Raw genomic sequence first — 27397 nt, forward strand, 5'->3', positions numbered from 1 at the left:
GACTGACATTAAAAGGCCCCATATTACAGTGAAATTCACTTCAATGTGTTTAACAGTAATGTTGACGTAGCCAGAAGTAAAGAAAGTTGGTCAACTCCCTCATTTGCTCAACTTTTTAGTAAATGTTTGTCCCTTCATGACATAAGAGGAAATAAAGACATCTCATTCTGGGAATGGATGCTCATGTGACCCAACATATAAGCTAATAGTTACTACCAAGTAGCTCCTGCTAACTAACGTCAGGACGGCTCCCGATTTGTCAGGTGTTTGAATGTCTATTGGCAGCAACCAGAGTCACCAGCTAACAGGGAAACCACTTCATCTGAAACAGGCTGCGTCTCAATTCTACCCCTTCATTTTACCCTTCATCTTACCCCTACCCCTTTGAAATGCATGTTCACAAGAGTCTGAGGGGTGTCCCATTTCACTATTACACAGGCGGAGGGGTGTGGGGAAGGGCTATTCACCCCTCGAAACGGAGCGTTTCCAGATGCACACTTTAAACAGAGGGGTAGGAGGACACGGCGCCGAAGGACTCGCATTTCACATATAGACACTTCTAAAGTTATATAAACCTGTTGTGTTTTATACTAGTAACAACAGAAGTAGTCCTGCCGTATGGAGCTTCCGTGTGTATTTGTTTGGTAGAGACCGTGTTTATAACATTTTGTGTCTCAAATCTAAGGGCTGAAACTGCCTTTGCCCTCGTTTTGGAGGGGGAGGGCTAAGGGGTAGGCGTAGGGGTAAGAATAAAATTGGGATTGGCCCGAAGACTCACTTCTCCCCAAGATGGTCCTGGAGTCAGCATGGACAAACTGTTCTCAGTAGATTCACTAGACCAGAGTCTCCAACCTCGGTCCTGCATGCTGCAGCTCTCCCAGTTGAAACACCTGATTGTAATGAGGAGCTCGTTATCGGGCTTTTTCACAACCTCTGTGATGACATCATTAGATTCAGCTATGCTGAAGCGGAGAGAACAAATTTTAGTTGAGCCCAACTGAGAAGAAAGAAATAGAGCATTTTGTTTTGTGCCTGTTCAAGTCAAAATCTAAAAATTCACATAATCTCACATTTGACAAGTTCAGGTATTTTACTTTTTAACTGGAGGCAGACAATATCATTGGCTTCAGAGATTTCCAAATCTAAATGACAAACATGAGATGAACAATATAAACAGAGCCAAGTTGGTTTTTAATTTAGAACACTTTATTTGTAAAGACTAAACAACACACACTAATCTAGACAGTCCACTTGTTTTTACAGTATGATAATTTAACTTTTTTTTTTTTTTTTTTTTAAATTAGACTACAACTTTAATGTACATGTCTAACATTAAAGTGCTTTTTGAGTGTTAAACATCTCCGTGAGGTGGAACTTCAGACGTAGAAAAACCCCCACCGACTCAGAGCAGGCTGGGATTGTCATTTTGGCCCATCGTTAAAATAAATTACGCCTTCGATCTGCACAATTAAACACTTTTCTTTTGTTTCTTTCCATTTTGAAATCCTTAAGATGTTGCACTACATACAAACGGACACCAGGGGGCAGAAGAATACCGGGAAAGAGCCCTCTTCTTGAGGTAAACTGGTGGTGTGTGACCCAGATTGGGATCCAATTCAATAAATACTACAGCTTAACCAACATTTTACATTTTTTTTTTAAAGCTCACGATACATCCAGATTAGAGGTAACTGATCAATATTTTAAAGACTTTTAACTTCTTCTGTCACTCCGTACTGCAAACCTGGTGTAAACAATGTGCACCCATAAAAACAAAGGCTCTAAAAGACCTGAACCAAACATGACATCCGTTCGTCCCGGAACGTGTAACCAAAGTATGAAACGTGGACAAAAAAGAAAAGAAAAAAAGTTCCAACATCCATCCAAAAGTTTTTAGGCGGCAGCCGCTCCCGTGCGACCCGGAGGCTGCAGACCCACCACAGTGACCCCAGTGTCTGCAGGACGTCTCCCGAGTCGGTCCCCTCGAAGACCGAACCTCGACTCTCGTCTTCATCATTACCGCGCCCTCCTTCGGCGTGAAGGAAAACGCGGCCAACAATGGAGACGGGAAAGCAGATTCGGCATCGCTCGCTTCGTAAACTGCCGCGGCAGAGGGCGTCTCTCGTCCCGCACGTCAGCCCTTGTTGATGGAGTTGTAGGACGGCTGCGTTCCCGGCTCCAGCGGCGTGACATCGGCCTTCTCCGGAGGCGTCGGCGTCTGCTCATCGTCCACGATGGGCTCGCGCTCCTCGTCCAGGCTGGACTCCTCGCAGCGCGGCAGCTGCAGGAAGGTGGTCAGGCCGTGCTGGTCGGCCATCTTGTGGAAGGTGCGCAGCAGGAGGTACATCATCATGAGACCCAGGAACAAGTAGACTGGAAGGAAGAGGGGGGGGGGACAAAAAAAAAAGAAGGTCTGGAATGAACAGGTGAGCCGTTTCCAGCAGGACCTGAAAGATTGCATGAAGAAGCAAAGGTGGCGTTTCCTACGTATGGCCGTTGTGTTCGTACGGCGTTCCTCCTGGAAGCTCAAACAACCTGGACCAATAGATTCACCCAATTTCCCGCAGCCTAATGCAGACTCATCGTTTTCAAATTCCCTCTTGCCATGATAACGCGTTTCAATCTATTTTTTCATTTATTAATTCATTCAACCATGTTCACATTTTACTTAACAGGGTCATACATTAATGTGAACAGTGTCATGGTGAAAAGGAGCACGATGAAGACATCGTCTTATTCTTCATGCCCCTTTGAATGTGTACAGAAAAATCGATGACCATAAACGGCGGCGATCCATTCAACAAACCTGTAACACACTTTACTGTGTTTAAAAATCAACCATTTGAACAATTTAGAAAACAAAACAAATTTCCCCATTGCAACATGCAAGTTACATTTTTTTATATTCCTCCATCTGCATCTCCTTAAACATATTTTAAAATGTATTTATTGTTTGAGAACATTTGAATGTGTTCTTTAATGAATTCCATAATCTTACCCCAGCAACTAAGAAACCCTCTGTCTTATGGAGGTTCCGGAGAAAGGGACACAAAAATGTCCTTTTCGTCTTGTGTCATCTGTGATCAAGGTCAATTTCATGTCAATATGTTCCGGGACCAACTTGTGCTTAATTTTCCACACGGTCAGTAAAAATTTTAAATTAACAAGGTCTTTAAATTTTAACAGGATCTAGTCTATCCTAATCTAATCCTTTTGCTCCAAATTAACTTACCAAGTTCAGGAAAAAAAAAATCAAAAAATCTAGCGAGATTCAAAATACAGAGGCCAAAGAAATAGTTCCACCTTATGGTGCATTCAAGGGAACTTGTAAAATGACCACTCGCTCCACCCCCAGGTTGGGAATGTTCACAGAAGCAAAAAGACAAAAAAGAAAAATTAATACTTCAGTCATCAACATATCCTGGCAAAAAATACACATTGGTACTTCTAGAATCAAACACATGATTGTAAAGACAAAAGAATTCTCACCATTCTCATTTGAAACCTGGAAATGTTGGATTATCATCAGGAAAAACGTTTTCTCGTGGACATGTTCCAAATCCTGGTACACGTGCCTTTGTTCCTCTTGTATACATGTCAATAAATTAAATGTAGTTAAACATGTTGGGATACGCCAGATTGGAATTTGTATGTTTTTAAGAACAAATAGCGATCACATAAAAATAAAACCAGATAGACAATACAAAATAAACTAAAAAAATAGACAATATGTATAAAATAAACTGATCTTGAACATACAAATAACAAATCTTTTCCCCCCCAAAAGAATAAAAGTGTTGCAGGAAAAAAAGCCCATTGTTTGCCATTCAATTTAGAATTTGTTCAAGTTTAGCTTTCTTGAATGTCGAAGTTGTTTTGACTTTATGTTTCTCCACTTTATGGTGTGTGATTTTAAAGTAGAATTCTGTAGGGAGTCTGAATGCCTTGAAAAGCACTATACCCCCCAAAAGATGCATTACCATTATTATAACCTCACTCGTCTATTGTTGTGCCAGAACGAGCTGCTGTGGGTTTACAGTCCAGGTGGAAATTATGGAAGTAAAAGTGCAAAGTTCCAAGTTAAACAATAAGATTGAGTTTCCTCCATGCTACTCATTAACGCACCACGGCGGCCTCTTTTCTTTTAGACTGATGGAAGCTGAAATACTTTTTCAATAAACCCATTTTTAACAAAAAATGGACAGAAGTTCCCTCTGGTTGTTGTTGGAGGTGAAAACAAATTCCACTCAGCATTAGTTATTTCTGCTCTGATTCTTGAGTTTTGCCTTGGACAAAGAAAGAAAGAAAAAAAAGGACAAGGCCACATGTGAGCATTAAAGTGGCCCAGAGTAGCACAGGGTTCAGGTCCTGGATAATAGTCTCCCCACAGTGCAAGTAGGCCAACTCTTTAAAAAAAACAAAAAACAACTACAACAAAAAAAAAACAGTGGACAGATTACCGAGGCTCCGGCTCCGTGACTGCGCCCAGAGAGCAGTCGGTACATGTAAACACATCAACATGTTTTCACACAAACAAACACCCACACTGGGTTCACTGCATTAAATCTCGTCAGTCCAAATAAACGGCGGTCCTCAAACTCAACTAGAGCTACACTCGGTAGAGCGGCAAACCTTCGGCCAACGCCACATTTGTTTGCAGAACTGAGTTAGCATGTTAGCCGTTAGCTCATACCGACGCTAACTAGCCTGTCGGGTAGCAGCGTCACCGAAACGCTGAGCAGACAGCATACAGATAAACCACCACCCGAGTCACTACCCAAAGGCTAGCTCCGTCACGTTTCCACGGCAACAAATGCCAATCTTTGATCTCTATGAGGTGCCCCTCTCACCCGCCTTCTACGGGACATTTTGTCACCGCTTTCGGGGGATTTATTCCGAAACCGTTCTCCGTCAACGTCCCAAAATCTAATCGATTCGCCCTTGGATGATTACAAACAATCTCTGAAGATTTCATGCAATTTGGGCAAGTAGTTTTTGTAAGAAGTTGGTAAAATACATATATACAAACCAATAAATAAATAGACATGCAGCCAAAAACAGGACCTTCTCTCCCAGAAAATGGATTGTATATTAAAAAACAAAACTGTTGTACTGGTGTATAGGAATAACTGAAAATATTCTGCCATGTAGTTTCTTTTTTCTGACCAACCCATTAGTTGAATACAGTACTAATGGAGGTTTTCTGTATTGGCATTCTGTTGTCACAGTAACATCTAGTGGTCTTTTTTTAATGGACATTTCATGACTAACCAAACGTCTAAAAATAACTGACTTATAAACTGGGAAATACTTCATTTCTCTTCATGATTGTAAAAGTATAAAAGGGAAAAAAACAAAACAACCTTGTATATATAAACCTCATGGCCTGCAGGCAGGTTTAAAACAGTGACTCACTGTTGAAATGAACCTTTGAATGTGGGTCTCTCAGAATATTTAATCAAAGAGGTTGAACATCTTTAAAAGCTAAATAAAGTCCAGTTTCCATTAAGAAACGGGGACCAGATGACCCAGAAACGCTGCAAGAAATATTCTGCAGCCTCGGCAAGATCTCTAGTTCAAGTCTCCAGATGTGTAGATGGGGGTTTATTTTGAAGGCATAATCATAACAAACATAATTCAACATTTTAGCACCGAGCACTTCAGCAGGGGACCAAACAGCAGTTTCATGATCGGGGCTGTGAGAACAACAGGCCTCATTCTGCAGCCGCTCACTAATCCTCCTCACGACCTGCAGGGACTGCCGGCGTTAATCTGACCCGACCCACACCGTCACTATGCAACGCAGCCTGCGGGACGGGAAAAAGGTTCTCTGGTGCCCCGTGTGAGCTGCCGGGACTCCGTCCGGGGAGGGGGTCCCGGGATTAGCCAGCGGGAAAAACAGAAACCTTCTTGCAAAATCTGATATGAAACTGTCATTTGGGTTGATCAAGATAGAACGTTTTCATCAAACTAATAAGTTGGGGATGAAAGAAAAGTCAAGGAAAAGCCTCTTTTTGCCAATTTCTTGGTAGCGTTACGTCACTGTGACATGCTGCACGTCGTCCAGGAGATTCACTGACGACGGACATAAACAGCAGCCCGGCTACTTTTAGACAAGGTTATTCCAACCCCTGATTCAGTTAGACACACAACACACACACACACAAAGACAAGAGCGCCACTGTGATGAGAAACATCCCCCCCCCCCCCCACCCCCCAAAAAAAAAAAACATGTGACGAGGGGGGGGGGGGGGGGGGGGCTCTCTTCAGGCGTCACGAGGACAAATTGTAAGACCAGTTTATTTTGAACAAATCAAACAGTTATTTAAAAGCGTACAACTGAACCAATATAAAGAGAGTTTATATAAAATGTGACTTCAGCGGTCACATACGGTCCACTTTCAGTTGGACCGATGAACCAGTGTCATAATATCCTTTTGAATCTACAATTTGCTTTGTTGCGGCTCCAGTGTACGTGATGAAATGGTCTATATTTTTGCAAGATCGAATAATTGGTCATGAAATCGACTACAATCTCAACATAATGTCAGTTTTAGTGAAACATTCTGGTGAAAGATTAAGTGAAATATAAAAAAAAACAAACACTTCTATAAATCCTGTATAGGATGTGACAAAACACATAGAACATATAAGAAAAATGTGCAAATTAAAAACAAACAAACAAACCCTGGTTTGGATTAAACTCATACAGAAGCTGCTTTCACAATAAAACCATGGAGAAGTTCCTCAAAACAAACATTTATCCACATTAAAGTTTCTGTTACTCGTACCGAGACAAACTAACTTGACGTCGTCCGAGGGGAGACACAACCAAACCAAGATGGCGGCTCAGACAAAAACTCTTATAACTAAAACAGTTCAGCAAAAAGTACTGCTGAAAATATTTGAGGGGAGAAAAAAAAGCTGAATCCGCCCTGGTTTTAGCTGCACTGCAGCTCGTTTCTCTGTTTTAACAACAGTCCCAGAATGTGTCCGGCCTCACAGGATTCTACTTTATGCGAACGTGTTCCGAGAGAAGCTTTACTTTCAGAGTCTCGTTCGTAGACGAGTCCAGCTGTTGTTCCTCACGGAGGAGCAGCTGCTTGATCGTCTTGTTCTGGGGTTTTGTTTTTTGTTTTTCTTTGACATGAGAATGGACAACCTGTGAGCAGATAAAGCCTCCTGTGACCTCTGGAGTGACTCCAGGTGAGCAAACCAGCGACAAGACCTCTGATTCCTGCTGCCCGTCCGTCACGGTTCTGATAGAAAGCGAAGCTCTTTACAGCAGCAGTGAAGCCGGCGTCTCTCTTTGGAAGGAAAACATTACAGAGATGAAAGATAACTCAGATGTTTTTGCCAGTCATGATAAAATGAGCCAATATGGGAATTTAGCGCTATAAATAGCACAGAACTCATTTTCTAATAAGAGTGAGAGTTTGCAGCCGCCGCAGCAGGTCGAAGAGGGTTTTTTTTTTTTTAACATCAGCATGCTAAAATCCTCCCAACAAGCACGTGTGAACATTGTTTTTTCTTGGTTGTCTCGTTGCTCAGAACTCCAGCCACAGTGAAACCAGAGGAGGAATGAAGGTCAAGGGTAACGGTTCAAACATGGGATTAGGATTTAAACTGTAGTCACAGTCTTTACGTGATCGAGTAAATCCTATCTATGAATGAATAAAACTGAGGGAAAAAAAAAAAAAGAAATTCTCTCAGAATCACCGGCCACATAATTCTGGTCATAAGTCGACAGTTTAGAGGAGGCCTTCACCTCAATGCCACATCACACATTTATTCATCGCAACTGCCTTTAAGACAGGGGTGTCAAACATGCGGTCCGGGGGCCAGAACCGGCCCGCCATGCACATTTTTTTTTTTTTATAAGTATAAATATGAAAACTGACAGAGGCTGATCTAAAAACACTGGATTGGCAAAAATGACATTGAAAACCGCCACAGGTCACACAACGCAAGACCTTTCACAATAAAGGTGTCCAATTTATGTGAAGTGATACTTTAGACCAGGGGCGTCAAACTGATTTTAGTTGAGGGGCCACATCAACCTGATCTGACCTCTGGAGGCCCAACAAGTCAAACAGAACATATGAAACTGCAGATATGGACAAATGTCAAAGTCTTTCCTTCTATTGATTCTTTTGTAACTGCAAGAATTTACCAGTCTATTCTGAAATGTACATATTAAAGGAAATCAGATATTATTATATTTGCTAAAAAAAAAACCTCAGTCACCTGTATCTGGATATCGTATTTTTATTCGGGATTAAAACAATTTGTCATCATCTGGAAATTGTTTTGAGTTTACGTGTCTAAAGTATCACTTCACATAAATTGGACACTTTATTGTGAAAGGTGTTGCGTTATGTGACCTCCACAGATTGCATTAATAAATTCTGACCAAGGGCGGTTTTGAATGTCATTTTTGCCAATCCAGTGTTTTTAGATCAGCCTCTGTCACTTTTCATTTTTTTACTTCACATTTTAAAAATCCCATGGCGGCCGGATTAGATCCTCTGGCGGGCCGGTTCTGGCCCCCGGGCCGCATGTTTGACACCCCTGCTTTAGACGCTTAAACTCAAAAAAAAAATTCCAGATGATGGCAAATTGTTTTAATCCTGGATAAAAATAGGATATCCAGATTCAGGTGACTGAGGGTTTTTTTTTTGCAAATATAATAATATCTGATTAACTTTAATATGTATATTTCAGAATAGACTGGTAAATTCTTGCAGTTACAAAATAATGAAAAGAAGGAAAGACTTTGACATTTGTCCATATCTGCAGTTTAATATGTTGTTTGACTTGTTGGGCCTCCAGAGGTCAGATCAGGTTGATGTGGCCCCTCAACTAAAATGAGTTTGACACCCCTACTTTAAGATAACGCTTCAACACATTTGGAAGCAAATTCATGTTGGCCACTGGATTTCTAATGCTGCTCAGAGAGGTGACTGGCTGGATTCACCGATACCAGATATATCAAAAATAGCAAATATGGGAAATTCCCTTTTTAAATATTATTTTTCATCTGGACGAACTGAGCTGCTGAGAAGAGAGAACTTCAATGTCCAGAAGCAAAAAACAACAGAGCTCTCTGCTCCGAGGAAGAAGAAGCAGTGACGTGTTACATCTCACATCTGACGTGTGAATGAAGACACACACACACACACACACACACACACCTTCTAAACCTTTAGCCTCTCCACACACACAGTGGTGATAACACTGAGGTGTGTGTGTTACATGTGCATGACAAATGGAATTAGTGAAACTATGATGAGGCACTTCAGCTCCTCCTTGCACACACAGCTGACTAGTTTTAAAAAGTCACAGTCTGTGATAAACAATAAAAGCGGGACGACTACACTGAATGCAGCTACTAAGTCACATTTATAATTCACTTGGCATCAAAAATTATATATTAATCGTAGGACCTACAACAATTCAAAGAGAATTTTACACCATTTACAGAATTTTTAAGCTTCAAATGGGTGTTAAAGTCTGAAAACTTCCTGTAACAACCAACAATCTAATAATGCTTTAATGTAATAACTCACCGAGCGTGTCATCACCACTGCGTGTGGAAAGGCTAAAGGTTTAGAAGGTGTAATTGTAACGACATTTTAACAATGATAACTAATAACATGACATGATGAGCAGCATTCTAAAATGTACGGAGAAAAGCTTGTACTGCAATAATAATAATACATAAATATAGGTTGCAGTTCTTGGAAAAGAAAGCTTTTTACTCCATCTTTTTGAGCATTGGCGGAATGATAATCACCGTTCATTCATTGAGCATCCATGCTGCATTCTATGTATTTGATTACATAATTGGTTGCACATCTTCCAACACCTTACAAAAATCAAGGTTCAATTTGTCAGTATTGTGCCCAACCAGGGGTTAAAAATCCGTGTTTCCTTGTGCTGTGTGAAACACACTCGCTATTCCCAAACTTTCTGCGCAATTTTGATGTGTTTATGTGTGTGTGTGTGTGTGTGTGTGTGTGTGTTCCCGTTCTCACTAACAACATGGTGCTCCCACTCGCTTTGTATTGGAAATGTTTCGCAGTTTTTTTGGTTTTTTTCCCCCGAAACAGTTTGTCGACTCATTGACAAAAGTCCACACTACCTGAGGCACTTTTTGTGTTCATGCTCCCAACGGAATGAAACATGCCTGGGATCGTAATCTTAGCAACTTGCCTCTTAAAGCAGCAAGGCACACAGAATTATTGCACGAACAAGTTGCGTTCAGTCTTTTTGGGTGACCCGAGGAAACGCGTGGTCGTGTTCAGCTGCAGTCTCCAGCTCCCGTCAGGTGAAGCAGGTGTTTAAAGTAATAAATCCTGTGTTCTCTGACCTGCTCCGGAAACATGGGGGGTGATAAAAAAAAAAAAAAGAAAAAAAAACACGTCCTGGATCCACACCTACTTATCAAACTCATGCAGCGTTCAGGAAGTGTGAGAACACCGAGATCTCTGGCACCATAAGATCTTATCATCACCATCGTGACTGCTGCAGTCAAAGTAATGCAAATTATTTCTGAATTTGCATAAAATGCAACAGTGTTTTTTGCAATATTAGGCATACATTTCAGATTTTTGAAAGAACATCCTCCTAATTTAATCTATTAAGTTGCCATATTAAAAGTCTCCATGCGGCTATAAATAAATAGCTAAAGAGGAAAAATCTCTAAAAATGCCTAAAAGACCTGAAAATGTATTCAAATATATTTAAACAGCAGCTATGACCCTTTATAAACACAACCTATGTTTTTTCTTCTTCTTGTATCGCAATTTATTTTGAAAGATGTTTTTGCAGACCCAGACAAAATTGATTGAATTGAAAAAAATAAAGGCTCTTTTGGTCATCAGGGCTGCAGAGGCCTGCTATATATCACAAATGTATACCGTGCACAATATGTACACAGATGTTACAAATGACATTACAGCCACTGTGCATTCATGTGCTGGAAATTCAAAACGACATGGTTCATGCTCTGAGATTCATGTCTTCAGATATAAAATTCTGTCGTCTTCTTTAGTGTTTGCATGTACTGCATAATGCTTGGGCAATATTAAACTACAACCCTGTTCAAAATAAACATATGTACAAATACAATCCTTTATACCGCGATGGAATGTCCACAAAACCGACAATAACAAAGTAAATCAGATGGATTTAAAGGAGGATTTGGAAGCTTTGAAGGTACTGGACTCTTCACGGCGACACAGTCCCACAACAGTAAATCAATATTTTATTTAGGCAAACTCGCATTTTAAGAATTGATCAATGTTTGTACTTCATTCTGCATCCGAGCTTTTGTCAGCGGTTGACACGCAAAGATATTTTCATTTCCAAGAGCTTGTTTGTCTTTCTTTACCAGTGAAATGCCATTAGCCTGCCAACGCTGACTGACAATCTATTTATTTAACGCGGCCTTTATTTGTACTGGTAATCTTGTTGAGACACATGTTCTCATTTACAACAGGGAGCTGTGAAAACACAAAACTGACATGAGGCTGCATAAACACGCAACGTGTAGGGCAGAGCAGCTTTTGGATTACTGGGCATCTTAACTTCCAGGCATTTAGAAATAGAGGCATTAAAGTACAATAGCCTTGTCATGAATGTTTTTTTTTGTTGTTGTTTTTAAATGATAGTCATAATAATTCCAAGATTAATAACAAAAAGTGTTTTTCTTTGCATTAATCCTATCAGGCGACTTGTGATTAGTTCTACTCAATCAGGTTGGATATTGTCCATTTTTGAGAATTGCAAACGAATAAGTAATTTTCCAAATTACAAAAATAAAACTCCAATTTTCTAAGTGGGTTCAGACAGTTTTAATGTTTCTGCCAACAGTCTGAACCACAGAAATGAGAGGGAGCTCTTCACTGTAATTAGATATCCCAAGTTGATAATTAAGTTTTTTTCTCTCACCAATTTAAAGAGCCGTTAACATGAGCAGCCACATTTACCAATATACCAATATACCAATTTATTTATAAAGCACTATTAAAAACAACTCAGTTGACCAAAGTGCTGTACAACAACATAACAAAAACAAATTATAAATACAACAATACAGTGGCCGCACAAAATACACTTGGAACAATAAAAGTCAACTTCAACACTGGTTAAAAGCCAGAGAGAACATGCGAGTTTTAAGATGTGATTTAAAAACATGAATTGAGTCAGCCTGTCTAATGCACAGAGGAAGCTCATTCCACAGTTTTGGACCAACCACAGAAAACACTCGGTCTCCTCTTAATCTAGATTACATTTGATAAACATTTGCCTCAGCAGTGAGTCGTGTTAAGAATTAAAGGTCTCATATTGTGCAAAATGTACTTTGTCATGGTTTTCGCACAGCGATATGTCCCAGTAGTCTGTGTATGAGGCCCCAGAAGAGAAGAAAGTCTGTCATCTCCTTCACTTGCTCAACTTTTTAGTGAACGTGTGCTCAAACAGGCGATTCGGAGATTTTCCTTTCGTGACATCATAAGGGGAAATAACCACTCCCTCTGGTAGTGACACTCACTTTGACTCTCCGACAGGTAGATAAAAACTTAAAAAGATTACAGATACACTGAATAAATTCAGTACATTATGAAAAACTAACAGCTACTCTTATAGTGAGCAGGAGCTAGCACTAGCTACTTGCTAGCAACTGTAACAACACATACGACCAAAGTAACATTCAGACACAATATTTTTAACTCATCTTCAGGATTCTCTCCTTCTGGGTCACACTCTGGTTCAAACTGGTTGAACGAGAGCGTTTCTACAAGGCACAGCGATAAATCCACCAGAAACATTAGCGCACGGTACCGGTGTTTCAGATGAACTGGTTTCCCTGTTAAATGGTGACGGACTTCCTTTCACGTCCATCATTGCTGCTCGTAACGGCAGATATAAAAAAAAAACTCACGAAAGGAAGTGATACTTTAGACATGTAAACTTTTTGAGTTTACATGTCTAAAGTATCACTTCATATAAATTGAACACCTTTATTGTGAAAGGTGTTGCGTTATGTGACCTCCACAGATGCATTAATTAATTCTGACCAAGGGCGGTTTTGAATATCATTTTTGCCAATCCAGCATTTTTAGATCAGCCTCTGTCAGTTTTCATATTTATACTTAAAAAAAATAAAAAATAAAAAATCACATGGCGGGCCGGATTAGATCCTGTGGCGGGCCGGTTCTGGCCCCCGGGCCGCAGGTTTGACACCCCTGCTGTAGACAGACACAGAGACTGACTTTTAGACTGAAACTCAGGACCAAGACTGGATTTGAGGAAATATAGTTTGAATTGAAATTGTTGAAAAACGGAATAACAAGGGACCTCCAACAGTGAACGTTCCTCATTGGTGATCATGTCTTTCCGAGAGCAACCGTCACTGGACTCACCCATGATGGAGACCTGGTACAGCGCTCGATATTCCTGGCCCGGGGCGTTCCCCGGCACAAAGTCCCCGAGGCCGATGGTGCACAGCGAGATGAAGCAGAAGTAGACGCCGTCCAAGAAGGACCAGGACACCTCGAGCGTGCTGAAGACGGCCGCCGGTGCCATGAAGAAGCACAGCACCACCGCCAGCAGGAGCAGCAGGAAGTGGACGGCGGTGGCGGGCCGGGGCTCCAGGCCCCGGCGCTGCAGGACGCCCACCGGGGCCAACACCAGCGGGTGCATGAGCCGCTGCACGCACGCCGTGAGCACCAGCATGGTGAAGGGAACGCCGAGCAGGGCGTAGAAGATGGAGAACAGTTTCCCGGCGTCTGACAGAGGAGTGGTGTGACCGTAACCTAGAGAGAGAGAGAGAGAGATGTTTCAGAGGCCCAACACACAGCTGATGAAATCACTTTAATACAGATAAATTCATGAATAGATATTAATTAAATAAATAAAAAAAATTGGGGCTGTGTTAATGCGGATTAATCCATCACAGGGATTAATGTTCACATGATGCCTCACTTTCTCACTTCCCATTCATTGTCTATGTGAAACGTGCATGACAGTCATAACCGTCATAAAACTCGCTGTACTGGAAACAAAACACTGCTAAACCTTTTCTGAAATGCTTTTCACTTGACTACTTTAGCAATAAAACAGGAAGCTTGTGACTCCAGGAGCCGAGTGATGCGTCTCCTCTCGGACAACGTCAACAAGTTAGTTTGTCTTAGTCGCTGCTGAATGACGAGTCACAGGAACATTAACAAAGATAAATGTTTATTTTGAAAAAGACAGGATTTTTTCTTTTTGTCGACATGAACTGTTAAAGTGTTTAATAAGCACAGCCAGTGCAGATGTATACTGCTTGCTTATGCAAAACGAAAAAATTATTATTTAATCAAATTAATCTACAGCATCCCTGCGATTAATCTGATTAAATTATGCGAGGAAAGGTCACGTGAGATATAAATCAAGTGCAATCAGAGCGAATTGTAACTGTGTTGGATGAAGGATTTCCTGACGCAGGGATGAAATAAAGCTATTAAAAAAACAAAATCTGAAAATGTGTTATATTCATATCTCTGAATGTATGAATGGTCTTTTCCTCATACAAGATGGATGAAAAATGTGAGAAAGCTTCCAACTGAAACTGTAAAATTAAAATATTCACAAGCTAAAAATAGTCATTGAACGATAGAAAATACATTCAACTGAACAGTGGAGAAAAATTTTAATATATGTGTAGGATCAAGCATCAAAGAGAAAATATGTACAACTGTATAGTGACAACATGTATATCTAGTTTGTGTTTTGACAGCTTTTTGAACCATTTATTTTTAATAACACCTTATCCCCAATTCTGGTTGTTTACATTACACACAGGATTTCTTGTATAATAATAATAATAATAATAAAAAAGCTTCAACTGTGGAAAGCCTGTACCTGTTACACTTGTTTTCCATTAATTTTTTTAATCTAATCAGATTTCACTCACTCACTCAGGTTGGTTTACAAACTCTACATTTAGAGGGTGAACTTGTATAATTTGTGCTCTCTGTAACTCGGTAAACACATTTCACATGTGGAGCTGAAGACGTTTCTAAACGCTGCTGCTGCAGCAGCCGGATGGTCATTGGAGCTGAAACCGGCACAAAGGTTTCTTTGTGAAACTCCGTTCATTATCGCAGACCAACACAAACTGCACTCCTTTTGTGACGATCACATGACGCCTGCACTTTGAGTGTCTGGTGGCAAGAACAACACAAGAGAAGTGTGGAAAACGTCACAAGGTGATCATTTTTAGTGGATCAGGACATCAAGATCGGCCCAGTTCATTATTCGATATCCGAAAACACAAATTTCCTCTTGTGATGCTGATGATTTCATGATCAATATCTCCTCTCAGCGTCTTTATCTGGCACCTTCAGGAGGCCAGTAGAATAAAACCCCCACACTGCACTGACGTCCTAATGCAGTATTTCTACTGCATTTACTTAGTTTGTACGAGTACTTATTTCCCCTAAAAGTGACGACGAATATCTGTATTTTCTATTCTAGAGGCCAATTCACAGTTACAGTGAAATGATCTAATCTAACGCAATAATTTAATACAGAATCATTTTGGCAAATTTAAACGCAATAAGGCCAATTATGGAATAACTTGCCAATCGTGTAAGCAACGAAAAAAACGAAGTTACATCTGTAATTAAGAGAGAATGCTGCATTGTGTGCATCTTCGATCACAATCATCATCACCATAACTTTTTCTGTTACCAGCAAATTTCATTATAATGTTGGCTCAAATATTTTATTCCACTATTTCCAGTTGGATTCAGGGATTTCTAGTAAAGAATGAAATCAATTAAATTAGAAATAAAATGTATGGCTCCATTAGATTTAGAATTGGCAAAATTTGATTAATTAAGAGTCCAACAAAAAAACTCGCTCACACCGAGTTCTAAACTAAGGCCACATCCACATGACGGAAAAAAAACAAAAAACAGATCTGTTTTCACCGCAGCCTTCTCCCAAAAAACATTCCGTCCACTCGTCACTATGAACTCGGCTCAACACGAGGCTTCAGGACATGTAGTACACATGCCAGGCCTTTAGGGGCGCTGTGACTCAAACACACCAAAAATCTAGAAGACAAAGCACATAGAACTTTAGAAGTAGACTCCTGCTCATAAACCCCTACATAATTCTAGTTGTGTAGGTCTATGGCCGCATTCTTCCTGCCGTTAGCGTCAGGAGCTTCTGCAGCTCCAGCGGAGCTTGTAGTCCCTGATTGTTGTGGTTATTTGATGACATCACGGGCCGCGGCGGGGGGGAAACGGGGGCGATTCCGTCATCTTATTTTCACAGATGATCATCTTTGCCGTCCACACCCCGGGTGGTTGGACGGCACGAGCCGGGGTTTTAGAATTTCCCCACTATGGGACCAGTGTTAAAAAAAACAAAAAACAAAAAACCCACCTGTTTTCACACTTCTAAAAGCGCCTCATACGGACGACAGGCCAGAAACATCTGGTTTAGGTGAACCAGGTTCCTGGTGTGGACGGCCCCTTAATTATCCTCCAGTCAAGTGTCAGTGGGTATTGAAAGAGGATATTTTGGGTGCGTTCACTTTAAATGTTGACCTGATATTCAGTTTCTAACCTGTGTGTGTTTGTTAAATACGCCGCAAACAAAACTGACGCCAATGGGTTTTTTTGCCCCCCCCCCCCCCCCCCAACCATGAGGGGAAGCGTTGTGTGAGGAACAATGAAATTCAAACAGCACGCAGAGCAAACCAACACAAAGGTCACTTCTGTTTCCTGAATGAATTTGCATTTCCTCAGTGTGACCAACAGCAGCCGGTTCCACAGTGTGACTTAGCGAAGATAATATCATCATCCTCATCATCATCATCATCATCATCACAGCCCCAGCGGATCCAGGAGCTTCGTGGTGTGACGCGCTTAACGGTAGGAGTTCGATGCAAAAGCGTTCAGTGTGAACAATGTTTGGGATCAAGTTCCAAGTTCCATGATAAAGGGGGGGGACTCACAAACTCACAACCCCCAACTTGGGTCTTGAGTTGATTTTATCAGGTTCTTTCACACACTAAACAATTTCTTGTACAATTTTATTAAAAAACAAAAACAACTTGACTATACATGAAACACACAGCAGCAAAAGAAAATAAAAACAGAAAATGTAACTCGTCGAAGAAGCCGACACTAAAGTATGAGCACTCGCAGTTAAAGGCTAATTCTTATTTGAAAACATGATCAAATGAAGATATCCATCCTTGGGAACAACAATCTACTCGTTTGGCTTCAAATAAAGACAAACAAGCAAATTCAAAGTACAAAAAACAGAAAGCTAAAGCTTCCTGCTGCCCGTCTGAGTTTCACTCTGCCTCATGTGTTCTTCCTGTGCCTGTCTGAGGTTTTACAGTTTAAACTGTAACTGTGGTTGTTATTTCCTTCCTTTCAGACCCGACGAGCCTCAGCCTCGAAAACAAAGCATGACTCGACACACTGACATCTGACACTGAAAATACATCGGAGGGTTACAGTATTTTCTGTTCGGCGGTGAATTTTTGCTCAATAAGTGAAGCAGCTGGGAAATGTGAATAATGAACCTGCAGCTTTCACCAGTTAATGTGCTCATTTGAACGTAAAGCTGCGTGTTGTTGAAAACAAAGCTTCCTCTGGATGTTTACATGAGGGGTTATTGTGCAAAGCACTTTGTGTTTGTTTTTTTAAATACGTCCAAAAGTTGTACAATTAAATAGCACTAATTTAAATGAAATAAATGAAACTCAAACAAACGAAAGCAAATTTCCCCCAAAGTGGATTAAAGAGCTCAAACCTTCTCTTTTCTCGTCACTTTGAATTGTATTTTACTGTCGCATAAATCAACGTTCAAACTTGTGGGGACGGAATGTTTCAAAGCGTCACACCTCTCTTTCCTTTTTGGAAAAACAAAAGAACAATTTCCTGGAGTCAGTGTTGTAATACCAATCTCTACCAAAAGGTGGGGCAATGAGCAATTCTGCCACTTTCCACGTTTTCAGCAACGGATTCAACTTGATTTATATAGCACCACATACAGCAGTCATTTCTAGGTGCTTTTAACAGAAAAACCCAACACATTCAAGCAGTAAAATATATGAAATACCACAAAGGACCGTTTCCCTGTCGAAGTTTCTCTCTGGACTGCAGATGGAAACGAGGTACAATGGTACAATGCATCTTTTCTTTCAGGTTTTCTGTCCCCCCCCCAAAAATTTTTAATAAACTAAACTTTAATAAAATCATTAGGGGCTGCAAAATATATCGCAAACGTATGGTTACTGCGATATCAACATGCAGGCTGGCTGAACTGAACTGTGATGAATTGTGTTTCCATGCACCACACATTCATGCCCTGCAAATTCAAGCTGGCACAACTAATTGTGATCGACAATTTTTTTTTTTTTACAATTAACAGATTGAAATCGTTTAACCGACAGAGAAAGCCCCCAAAAAATGTAACATCTGTCCATTTATTGCAAATATTATGGTGATTCTTGACATTATTGCATACGTGCTCATCTAATATCCTGCAGCTACAAAACCACTGACCAACTAAATCAAATCATGGCTTTTTTTAATTGCTTAGATACATATTACATCGTAACTCGTTAAAATGTTGTTTACTTTCGTTTTTAAAAATTTTATTTACTCCCTTACCAGTGCATCACCGTGGCGACAGAGCAGCAGAATCAGCGACGAATTAATAATATTAAGGAAGAAAGTTTCATTTTTTAAAAACTGCCTCGCCGCTCATCGTAAAAGTAAACAGTGAAAGTCATGAGCACACTTTGTGAGGCCGAGTTTAACGACCACAGTAATTTTGCAGCTTTGTTTCCAGAAATATTCAAATGGTCCTGTTGGACCTGCACTGACAAAACCCAGACTTATGTCTGGGATAATTGATATAAGAGATACACGTTTATGCTTCTTTTTTATTGCTAAACTTGACAGAAAGAGCATTCAGTAAACATTACGTTATAAATATAGTCTTCAAATTAAAACATAGTCTGTGTGTCGAGTCTACATTAATCCCACGGTTTCCCATGAATAGAAATGCATTACAAGCTTCAGTCTTAAGTGGGGGGGGGGGGGGGGGGGGGGGGGGCGAGTAATTGCAGAAATTTAAAGAAAATTGTGTAGATGGTTATCCTTTTTCTTTCTCTATTGATTGACAGCACTAATCCTTATACATAAAAGAATGTTGTAAAATAAAGATGCTACACCCAAAAATATAACTGGCTAACTTCTCTACTAATATTCTAATAATTGTAACCTACAAATGTGAGCGGGTGAAAGTGATGTGAAGGCTTAAAGCCGCTCTGTGGCGTGAAGGCAGTAGAAAAGCTCTCCTGGGGTCTGCAGCCTGTTGCAGGTGAAAACAACAAACGCCAGCAAACGCAAGCGGCAAAACTCCAAACCTTCCACATGTTCCTCTTTAACTTGAAGTCACAAGTCAGTTCTAGAAATGAAAGCGGATAAAAAAGCCTTTTGGTGGCGCCGTGTGACATTTGGGGGATTTTTATTATTTCGGGAAATCTTCTCAGAGGTGTGATTAGTTTGAAACCTGTTGTTTCTCTGAACGAGCTGCTCTCATGTCGTCTGACTCAAACTGAACAGCTGCAGGAAACCATGCGCTGCACCTCGTTGGTGGAACTGTAGCGTGATCCTGCACACCACAATGGAACATGGTGGTTTTAGCTGTATTTTGCACCTGGGAGCATGGTTGGAAAAAAAAAATATATATATATATATACACACCACCTTGTTGAAGCTGCACTAATTTTCTGCCACACACACGGACACACCTTTCACTTGTGTTTATTCTTAATTCATCTTCACACACTATTGGACAGGTGTCCTCAACACTTTGACCTGCTCGTTGAGCCACGTTTTCCTTTCCTGCAGCGTCACTCCCTGTTTTATTGAACACATCGTGCTCTTTCCTACATTAAAGCTTTTATGAGACCTTAATGAAACACCATTTACAAAACTGTTGCAATATGTTGTGAATAGTTGGATGATTGTTAAAAAAAAAATGTTTTCCCTTCACCGTGTTCAATAATATGAACACCAACCACAAAGTGCAGCCAATCACAGGACAACTGGAAATTCAACTATATAACCATACAAATCTACAGTCCTTTTCCCAGTAGCATTCACAAAATGATGCATCGGTTATAAATGATCTGCCGGCAGTCGGTAATCTAGCAGATTAATAGCTGAAAATGGCGTTTGAGAAAACTTTGTAATGGTCAGTGCTGCCGAGGCCTCGTTCACACTGCAGGGAAATACGACACAATCCAGATTCTCTGCTCACCAGTGACCCACGTCCCACCTGATTTACGGCCGAGTGAAAGCTGCAACTCTGAGGTTTTCACACCAGACCCCTTTCATTTGTGGTACCAATTATGTCAAAGGACACGGTGGATGCATTGCCACATATCCGATTTACATCTTATTTATTTAAACATATCAAAGAAACGTGTATCCCATTTATAAATATCTGAATTCATGCATCACATTGTTCCAAGAGCAGATCTGATCCGTTGCACAAAAGCAAAAAAAACCCTAAATTAAAAAAAAAAATCTGAATTAAATCACATTACACTGACTAAACTACTTTGTCGGGTGATAATCACCACCGCAGCCACATGCACAGTATATATGTGGCAAAGAAGTTATACAAAAAAAAGGCATAAAAAATCAAATAAAAAAATCAAAGAAAGTGAAAAGAAAGGTGAGAAGTGAAGGTCCCAGCAGCATGAAGGCCCAGAGAGGAAGAACAAAGGCTTGAACATTAGTGTTCGTCATCCTATTGTTTATCCCCACTCAAAGTCATCACTTCATTTCGAGCAGGAAAAAAAATATCCACCTGTGATCTGAGAATTCTTCCTCACACTAAAACGTAACTAAACTAGTTCTGAATTGAAGCGTTTCATGTGGCTTGCAGGTGTTAGAAAAGCCACTAGTTTGATGATTGTGAACGGTGAGGAGGGGTGTTGGTGGCGGGGGGGCCTTTCTGTGGGGAGCCGGTCCAGAAACCTTCATCTGGGGTTGATCGTGTCAATTTGTACAAAGCAGTAAAAAGTAGAATCTTGTCTAATTTCAAGTCCTTTAAAAAAAAAACACAAAAAAACTGAAACTTCAAATCATTTAAAGATTTGAAGAAAATGTAGATTCAGTTCTGATTTTTTAAAAAACAAACAAAAAAACATGGCTGTCATGTGTCACTATGACTTCATTGATTTAATTTCTCTTGTTTTTATTTTAAAGCTTAATTAAAAAGTGGTCTTATGTTGGAGGGGGGGCATCGGGGGTTGATTGTGTCAATTTATACAATGCAGTAAAAAGTGGGATATTGTCTAATTTCAAGTCCTTTAAAAGAACAAAAAAAAACCTGAAACTTCAAATCATTTAAAGATTTGGCGAAAATAAGATAAAATAAGATAAGATAAGCCTTTATTGATCTCACAAAGGAGAAATTTACTTGTTACATTCTGCTCTTAAGGACACTCATGAGTAGGAAAGACAAGAAATGTGCAAAGAATAGAGGTATCTTATATACAATGACTATCAAGAACTCTAAGGGCCAAAAGTATTTACAGTAGAAGCAATAATAAGTAAAATAAAATAAAATAGGACTAAAATAAAAATCACAGACTATAATATAGTATAATAAGTTATAGGGGGAGCAAAGTATAAGATGAGATGCAAGGAAAATAAACTATGACGGGGGGGGGGGGGGGGGGGGGGGGGGGGGGGCGGGCAAAGTGTAGAATAAAGGACAATAAACATACTATAGTAAAAAATAATACCAGTGTTGGCAGTGCAGGGCCAGTCCTAACAAGTGGTCAATTAAGTGACGTAGATAAAGATTTGAAGAAAATCACTATGACTCCATTGATTTAATTTCTCTTGTTTTTATTTTAAAGCTTAATTAAAAAGTGGAAGGGGGGGCACCACCAGAAAAACCCAACTTGGGTTTGGGCTCCAGTTTGTTCATTTCCAGCCCTGGAACATCTGCAACACGTGGCACCAACAAAACAACTCAAAAAAACTGTCACACATGAGCGACTTTCGTGATTCTCCTTGTTTGTTTACCGATTTATTCATTTACTTTCGCCACAGTCCATGCGAGAACCTGCGGCTTTTTTTTGTTCTTTGCGTCAAAAGCGTCGCGTCCCCCCCCCCCCCCCCCCCTCCTCGCCTCGCCTCTCTTGTGCGCGTGCCGAGACTCACCCACGGTGGTGACCAGAGTGTTGGCGAAGAACATGGAGGAGACCAGGTCCCAGCTGGACTCCTCTGACCGGTTGCGGAGCGCCGACACGCCGTACTTGTTGGCCTGCAGCACCCGGCGCAGGAAGGTCTCCAGCGCCGCGGCGCTGACGCAGCTGTGGTTGAGAAAATCCCGCTTGAGGAGCTCCAGGTCGCTCCGCTGCCGCTCCTCCACCGGCCGCTCCAGGCTGGAGAACACCAGCGCCCCGAACAGCAGGTAGATGAGGTAAAACACCACGAAGCCCGTGAGCAGCAGCCACGACTTCCCCACGGAATGCATCTCTGTCTGTCTGCGTCTGCGTCTGCTGGCGCACGAAGGTGTGAGGCGGAGGAGCGGAGCGGCTTTTTCTCTCTGCGGCCGCCGTGGAAATACTTTCCTCCCTCTCTGGGAACTTTTCTTTTTTCTTTTTAAGGGGGTTGTCCTTATTTGAACTTGAAGCCCTCCTTGTCAGTGTGTCCTCCCACAGCAGCGGCAGGAAGGTGTGTCCACTGTCCGGGTCAGTGTGCGCTCCTGGAGGAGGAGGAGGGAGGAGGAGGAGGAAGGTGGAAGGTGGAGGGAGGAGGGAGGAGGAGGAGGAGGAGGAAGGAGGAAGAAGGTGGAGGAAGGAGGAGGAGGAGGAGGAGGAGGAAGAAGGTGGAGGAAGGAGGAAGAAGATGGAGGAAGGAGGAGAGAGGAGGAGGAAGGTGGAGGAAGGAGGAAGGAGGAAGGAGGAGGAGGAAGAAGGTGGAGGAAGGAGGAGGAGGAGGAGGAAGAAGGTGGAGGAAGAAGGAAGGAGGAGGAGGAGGAGGAGGAGGAGGAAGGAGGAAGGAGGAGGAGGAAGAAGGTGGAGGAAGGAGGAGGAGGAGGAGGAAGGTGGAGGAAGGAGGAAGAAGATGGAGGAAGGAGGAGAGAGGAGGAGGAAGGTGGAGGAAGGAGGAGGAGGAGGAAGGAGGTGGAGGAAGGAGGAGAGAGGAGGAGGAAGGTGGAGGAAGGAGGAAGAAGGTGGAGGAAGAGGAGGAGGAAGAAGGTGGAGGGAGGAGGAGGAGGAAGGACGAGGAGGAGGAGGAAGGAGGAGGAAGGAGGAGGAGGAGGAGGAGGAGGAGGAGGGGGAAGGAGGAAGGAGGAAGGAGGAGGAGGAAGAAGGTGGAGGAGGAGGAGGAGGAGGAGGAGGAGGAGGAGGAGGGGGAAGGAGGAAGGAGGAAGGAGGAGGAGGAAGAAGGTGGAGGAAGGAGGAGGAGGAGGAGGAGGAAGAAGGAGGAGGAGGAGGAGGGGGAAGGAGGAAGGAGGAGGAGGAGGAAGAAGGTGGAGGAAGGAGGAAGAAGATGGAGGAAGGAGGAGAGAGGAGGAGGAAGGTGGAGGAAGGAGGAGGAGGAAGAAGGTGGAGGAAGGTGGAAGAAGGTGGAGGAAGGAGGAGGAGGAAGAAGGTGGAGGAAGGTGGAAGAAGGTGGAGGAAGGAGGAGGAGGAAGAAGGGGAGGAAGGAGGAAGAAGGAGGAGGAGGAGGAGGAGGAAGAAGGTGGAGGGAGGAGGAGGAGGAAGGACGAGGAGGAGGAGGAAGGAGGAGGAAGGAGGAGGAGGAGGAGGAGGAGGAGGAGGAGGAAAGAGGAAGGAGGAGGAGGAAGAAGGTGGAGGAAGGAGGAGGAGGAGGAGGAGGAAGGAGGAGGAGGAGGAGGAGGAGGAGGGGGAAGGAGGAAGGAGGAGGAGGAGGAGGAAGAAGGTGGAGGAAGGAGGAAGAAGATGGAGGAAGGAGGAGAGAGGAGGAGGAAGGTGGAGGAAGGAGGAGGAGGAGGAAGGAGGTGGAGGAAGGAGGAGAGAGGAGGAGGAAGGTGGAGGAAGGAGGAAGAAGGTGGAGGAAGGAGGACGAAGGCGGAGGGAGGAGGAGGAAGGTGGAGGAAGGTGGAAGAAGGTGGAGGAAGGAGGAGGAGGAAGAAGGTGGAGGAAGGAGGAAGAAGGAGGAGGAGGAGGAGGAGGAGGAGGAAGAAGGTGGAGGGAGGAGGAGGAGGAAGGACGAGGAGGAGGAGGAAGGAGGAGGAAGGAGGAGGAGGAGGAGGGGGAAGGAGGAAGAAGGTGGAGGAAGAAGGAGGAGGAGGAGGAGGAAGAAGGAGGAAGAAGGTGGAGGGAGGAGGAAGGATGAGGATGAGGAGGAGGAGGAAGGAGGAAGGAGGAGGAGGAGGAAGGTGAAGGAGGGAGGAGGAGGAGGAAGGTGGAGGAAGGAGGAGGAGGAAGGTGAAGGAAGGAGGTGGGAGGAGGAGGAGGAAGGTGGAGGAGGAGGAGTAGGAAGGAGGAGGAGGAAGGTGAAGGAAGGAGGAGGGAGGAAGGTGGAGGAAGGAGGAAGGAGGAGGAAGAAGGTGAAGGAAGGAGGAGGGAGGAAGGTGAAGGAAGGAGGTGGGAGGAGGAGGAAGGTGGAGGAGGAGGAGGAGGAAGGTGAAGGAAGGAGGAGGGAGGAAGGTGGAGGAAGGAGGAGGAAGAAGGTGAAGGAAGGAGGAAGAAGGTGAAGGAAGGAGGAAGGAGGAGGAGGAAGGTGAAGGAAGGAGGCGGGAGGAAGGTGGAGGAAGGAGGAAGGAGGAAGGAGGAGGAGAAGGTGAAGGAAGGAGGCGGGAGGAAGGTGGAGGAAGGAGGAAGGAGGAAGGAGGAAGGAGGAGGAAGAAGGTGAAGGAAGGAGATGGGAGGAAGGTGGAGGAAGGAGGAAGGAGGAGGAAGAAGGTGAAGGAAGGAGGAAGGAGGAGGAAGAAGGTGAAGGAAGGAGATGGGAGGAAGGTGGAGGAAGGAGGAAGGAGGAGGAAGAAGGTGAAGGAAGGAGGAGGCACGTCCTGGAGCGTCTGAGGTGGCTTTCACCTGGACGCCACAATCTGTCTGCCCGTCTGCTTGAAAAACAATCACATCTCTATCCTTCATTTTAAAGACAAAATCTCTCCAGACATTAAAACTACAGATTTAAGCAACTGATCCTGGAAGCTTGGGCTCAACTTTGACATTTGCTTCAATCTAATCTCTGCATCATTGCATCACGAGGGGAAAAAAAATAAGAATTAAGGATCAGATTGAGAGATTTTTTATTTTTTTTTGCATACTATGAATGAGAAGAGGGTCAAAGTCCATGTATTTTGTATTTTACATGTTGTCATGGTGGCAGGAAAAAAGGATCTTGTATCTGCCCAGCAGAGTTTCTCTTGCTGGTCTTGCTGTCGTCATTGAAATGAGCTTGACTGATTGGATCATGGTCAGGTGGTGATGACTGTTATTATCTGCTACTCTGGAGACGATGGCGGCTAATTGAACAGTAAGATCAGATGATACGATAGAAGACCTGCTTCAGGGCCTTTTTCATTTGTGAGTAGAATTGATGGCTTGTTGATCAGCTGTCATGTTGGTGTAGACCAGGGGTGTCAAACATGCGGCCCAGGGGCCAGAACCGGCCCGCCAGAGGCTCTAATCTTTTTTTTTTTTTTTTTTTTTTTAAGTATAAATATGAAAACTGACAGAGGCTGATGTAAAAACACTCGATTGGCAAAAATGACATTCAAAACCGCCCTTGGTCAGAATTTGACCCCCGACATTAATGCATCTGTGGAGGTCACATAACGCAACACCTTTCACAATAAAACAACGAGTCCAACTTATGTTAAGTGATACTTCTGAAGTGATCCTGAATAAAAATATAATATCCAGATACAGGTGACTGAGGAGTTTTTTTTTGCAAATATAATATCTGATTTCCTTTAATATGTATATTTCAGAACAGACTGGCAAATTCTTGCAGTTACAAAAGGATCCAAAGAAGGAAAGACTTTAACATTTGTCCATATCTGCAGTTTAATATGTGATGTTTGACTTGTTGGGCCTCCAGAGGTCAGATCAGGTTGATGTGGCCCCTCAACTGAAATCCCCCCCCCCAGAGAAATTACATCATTGTTTTCAGCTAATGTGCATCTTTGTCCATCCGACGTGTTTGTCGATTTCAAAAAATTTACTCCAACCAACATCTGCACACGACTCCTGAAAGGCTTTTCGGCTTTCAGGTCAGGGCCTCTGGACGGAGGCAGCGAGGGCCTCGGTGAATTTTCATAAAGCGTCCTTCCGGGGACTCCAGTCCAGCGCTACAAACGGCGGGGCGAGCCCAGCACTTCCTGTGGAGGGCTTTCCAGAAAGGACAGAATAAACAGCAGCTGTTCTCCAAACAGTGGAGGGGAAGTCCAGCCCTCTGCTTCCAGATTCACTGTGTCTCATGAATCAGAGCTGCTGAAAGCCAAGAAGCTGCTGATTGTCATTTATCCCCCGGTGTTAAAGTCCTAGTGAAATGTAAAACACTACTTTGCAAAAAACGATAGTTGGGGTTCTACTTCTAAGGTTCCTCCGACTCTGCCCCACCACTGTTGTCGCATAACAACGTTATTTGAATTTTGAATCTCCAGCCGAGGAAGTCGGGGGAATCCTTCTTCTTCGTGGGCGTGACGTCAAGAGTTGTGCAGATCTCCATCTGTTGTGTTTACATTTACTTGTTTCCCTCTTAAATATCCAAGTTTAACAGTGTTTTGAAGTTATAGTCGGCGTTTTATGAGCCTTGACGAAAGATTGAGCCTGGAAGAGACCGAGAGAGGAAAAAAGGAGCACGGGCGGCGTGAGCGGCTAGCTCGGGCGGCTAGCGGCTAGCGGGAGCAGCTAGCGGCTTGCTCGGGCGGCTAGTAAACGATCAAGTAATACCTGGACTCATGTTCGGTGATTCCGCAGTGGGAAAAGCGCTTCGACATGATCCAGGAAGTCGTTCTGCCAAAAGTCAGGAGCCTCAAAGGTGAAAAGTGGCGGCTGCTGAGGCGAGGAGACGAGGACGAATGGAGGACGAAGCGTCTTCTGCTTCCTCAAACATGTTCCAGACGGGGTCACCGATGGCAGAACGACTCATTCTGTGTCTTCTTCATCAATCACTGGGTTTGAAGTGATGATGATGATGAAATATGGTTAAATTCAGCCTCTTCGTGGTCAAAACTCTGATCCTCCATAATGTAAACACAACTTGGGCGTGTGCACAACCAGTGACATCACTCTATTATTGTCAGAAGCTCCGCCCAGCAGAGGAAATACCAACGTTTATCGGCTATTTTCTCACAGATTGCC

The 27397-nt window shown here is 42.7% G+C and overlaps 1 protein-coding gene across 1 annotated transcript; it reads right to left on the reverse strand.

Moving 5' to 3' along the window:
• Positions 1–1142: 1142 nt before the first annotated feature.
• kcnk6 (potassium channel, subfamily K, member 6) lies at positions 1143–22648 on the reverse strand. The gene is made up of 3 exons (XM_080511670.1): positions 22272–22648; positions 13428–13820; positions 1143–2373 (listed from the first exon to the last, which is right to left on the reverse strand). Exons 1-3 carry the CDS (start codon positions 22585–22587, stop codon positions 2135–2137), a joined length of 948 nt encoding a protein of 315 aa, XP_080367796.1. The 5' UTR covers positions 22588–22648; the 3' UTR covers positions 1143–2134.
• Positions 22649–27397: the final 4749 nt, after the last annotated feature.

The sequence above is a fragment of the Blennius ocellaris genome (assembly GCF_963422515.1).
Source record: "Blennius ocellaris genome assembly, chromosome: 2".
Taxonomy (NCBI): domain Eukaryota; kingdom Metazoa; phylum Chordata; class Actinopteri; order Blenniiformes; family Blenniidae; genus Blennius; species Blennius ocellaris.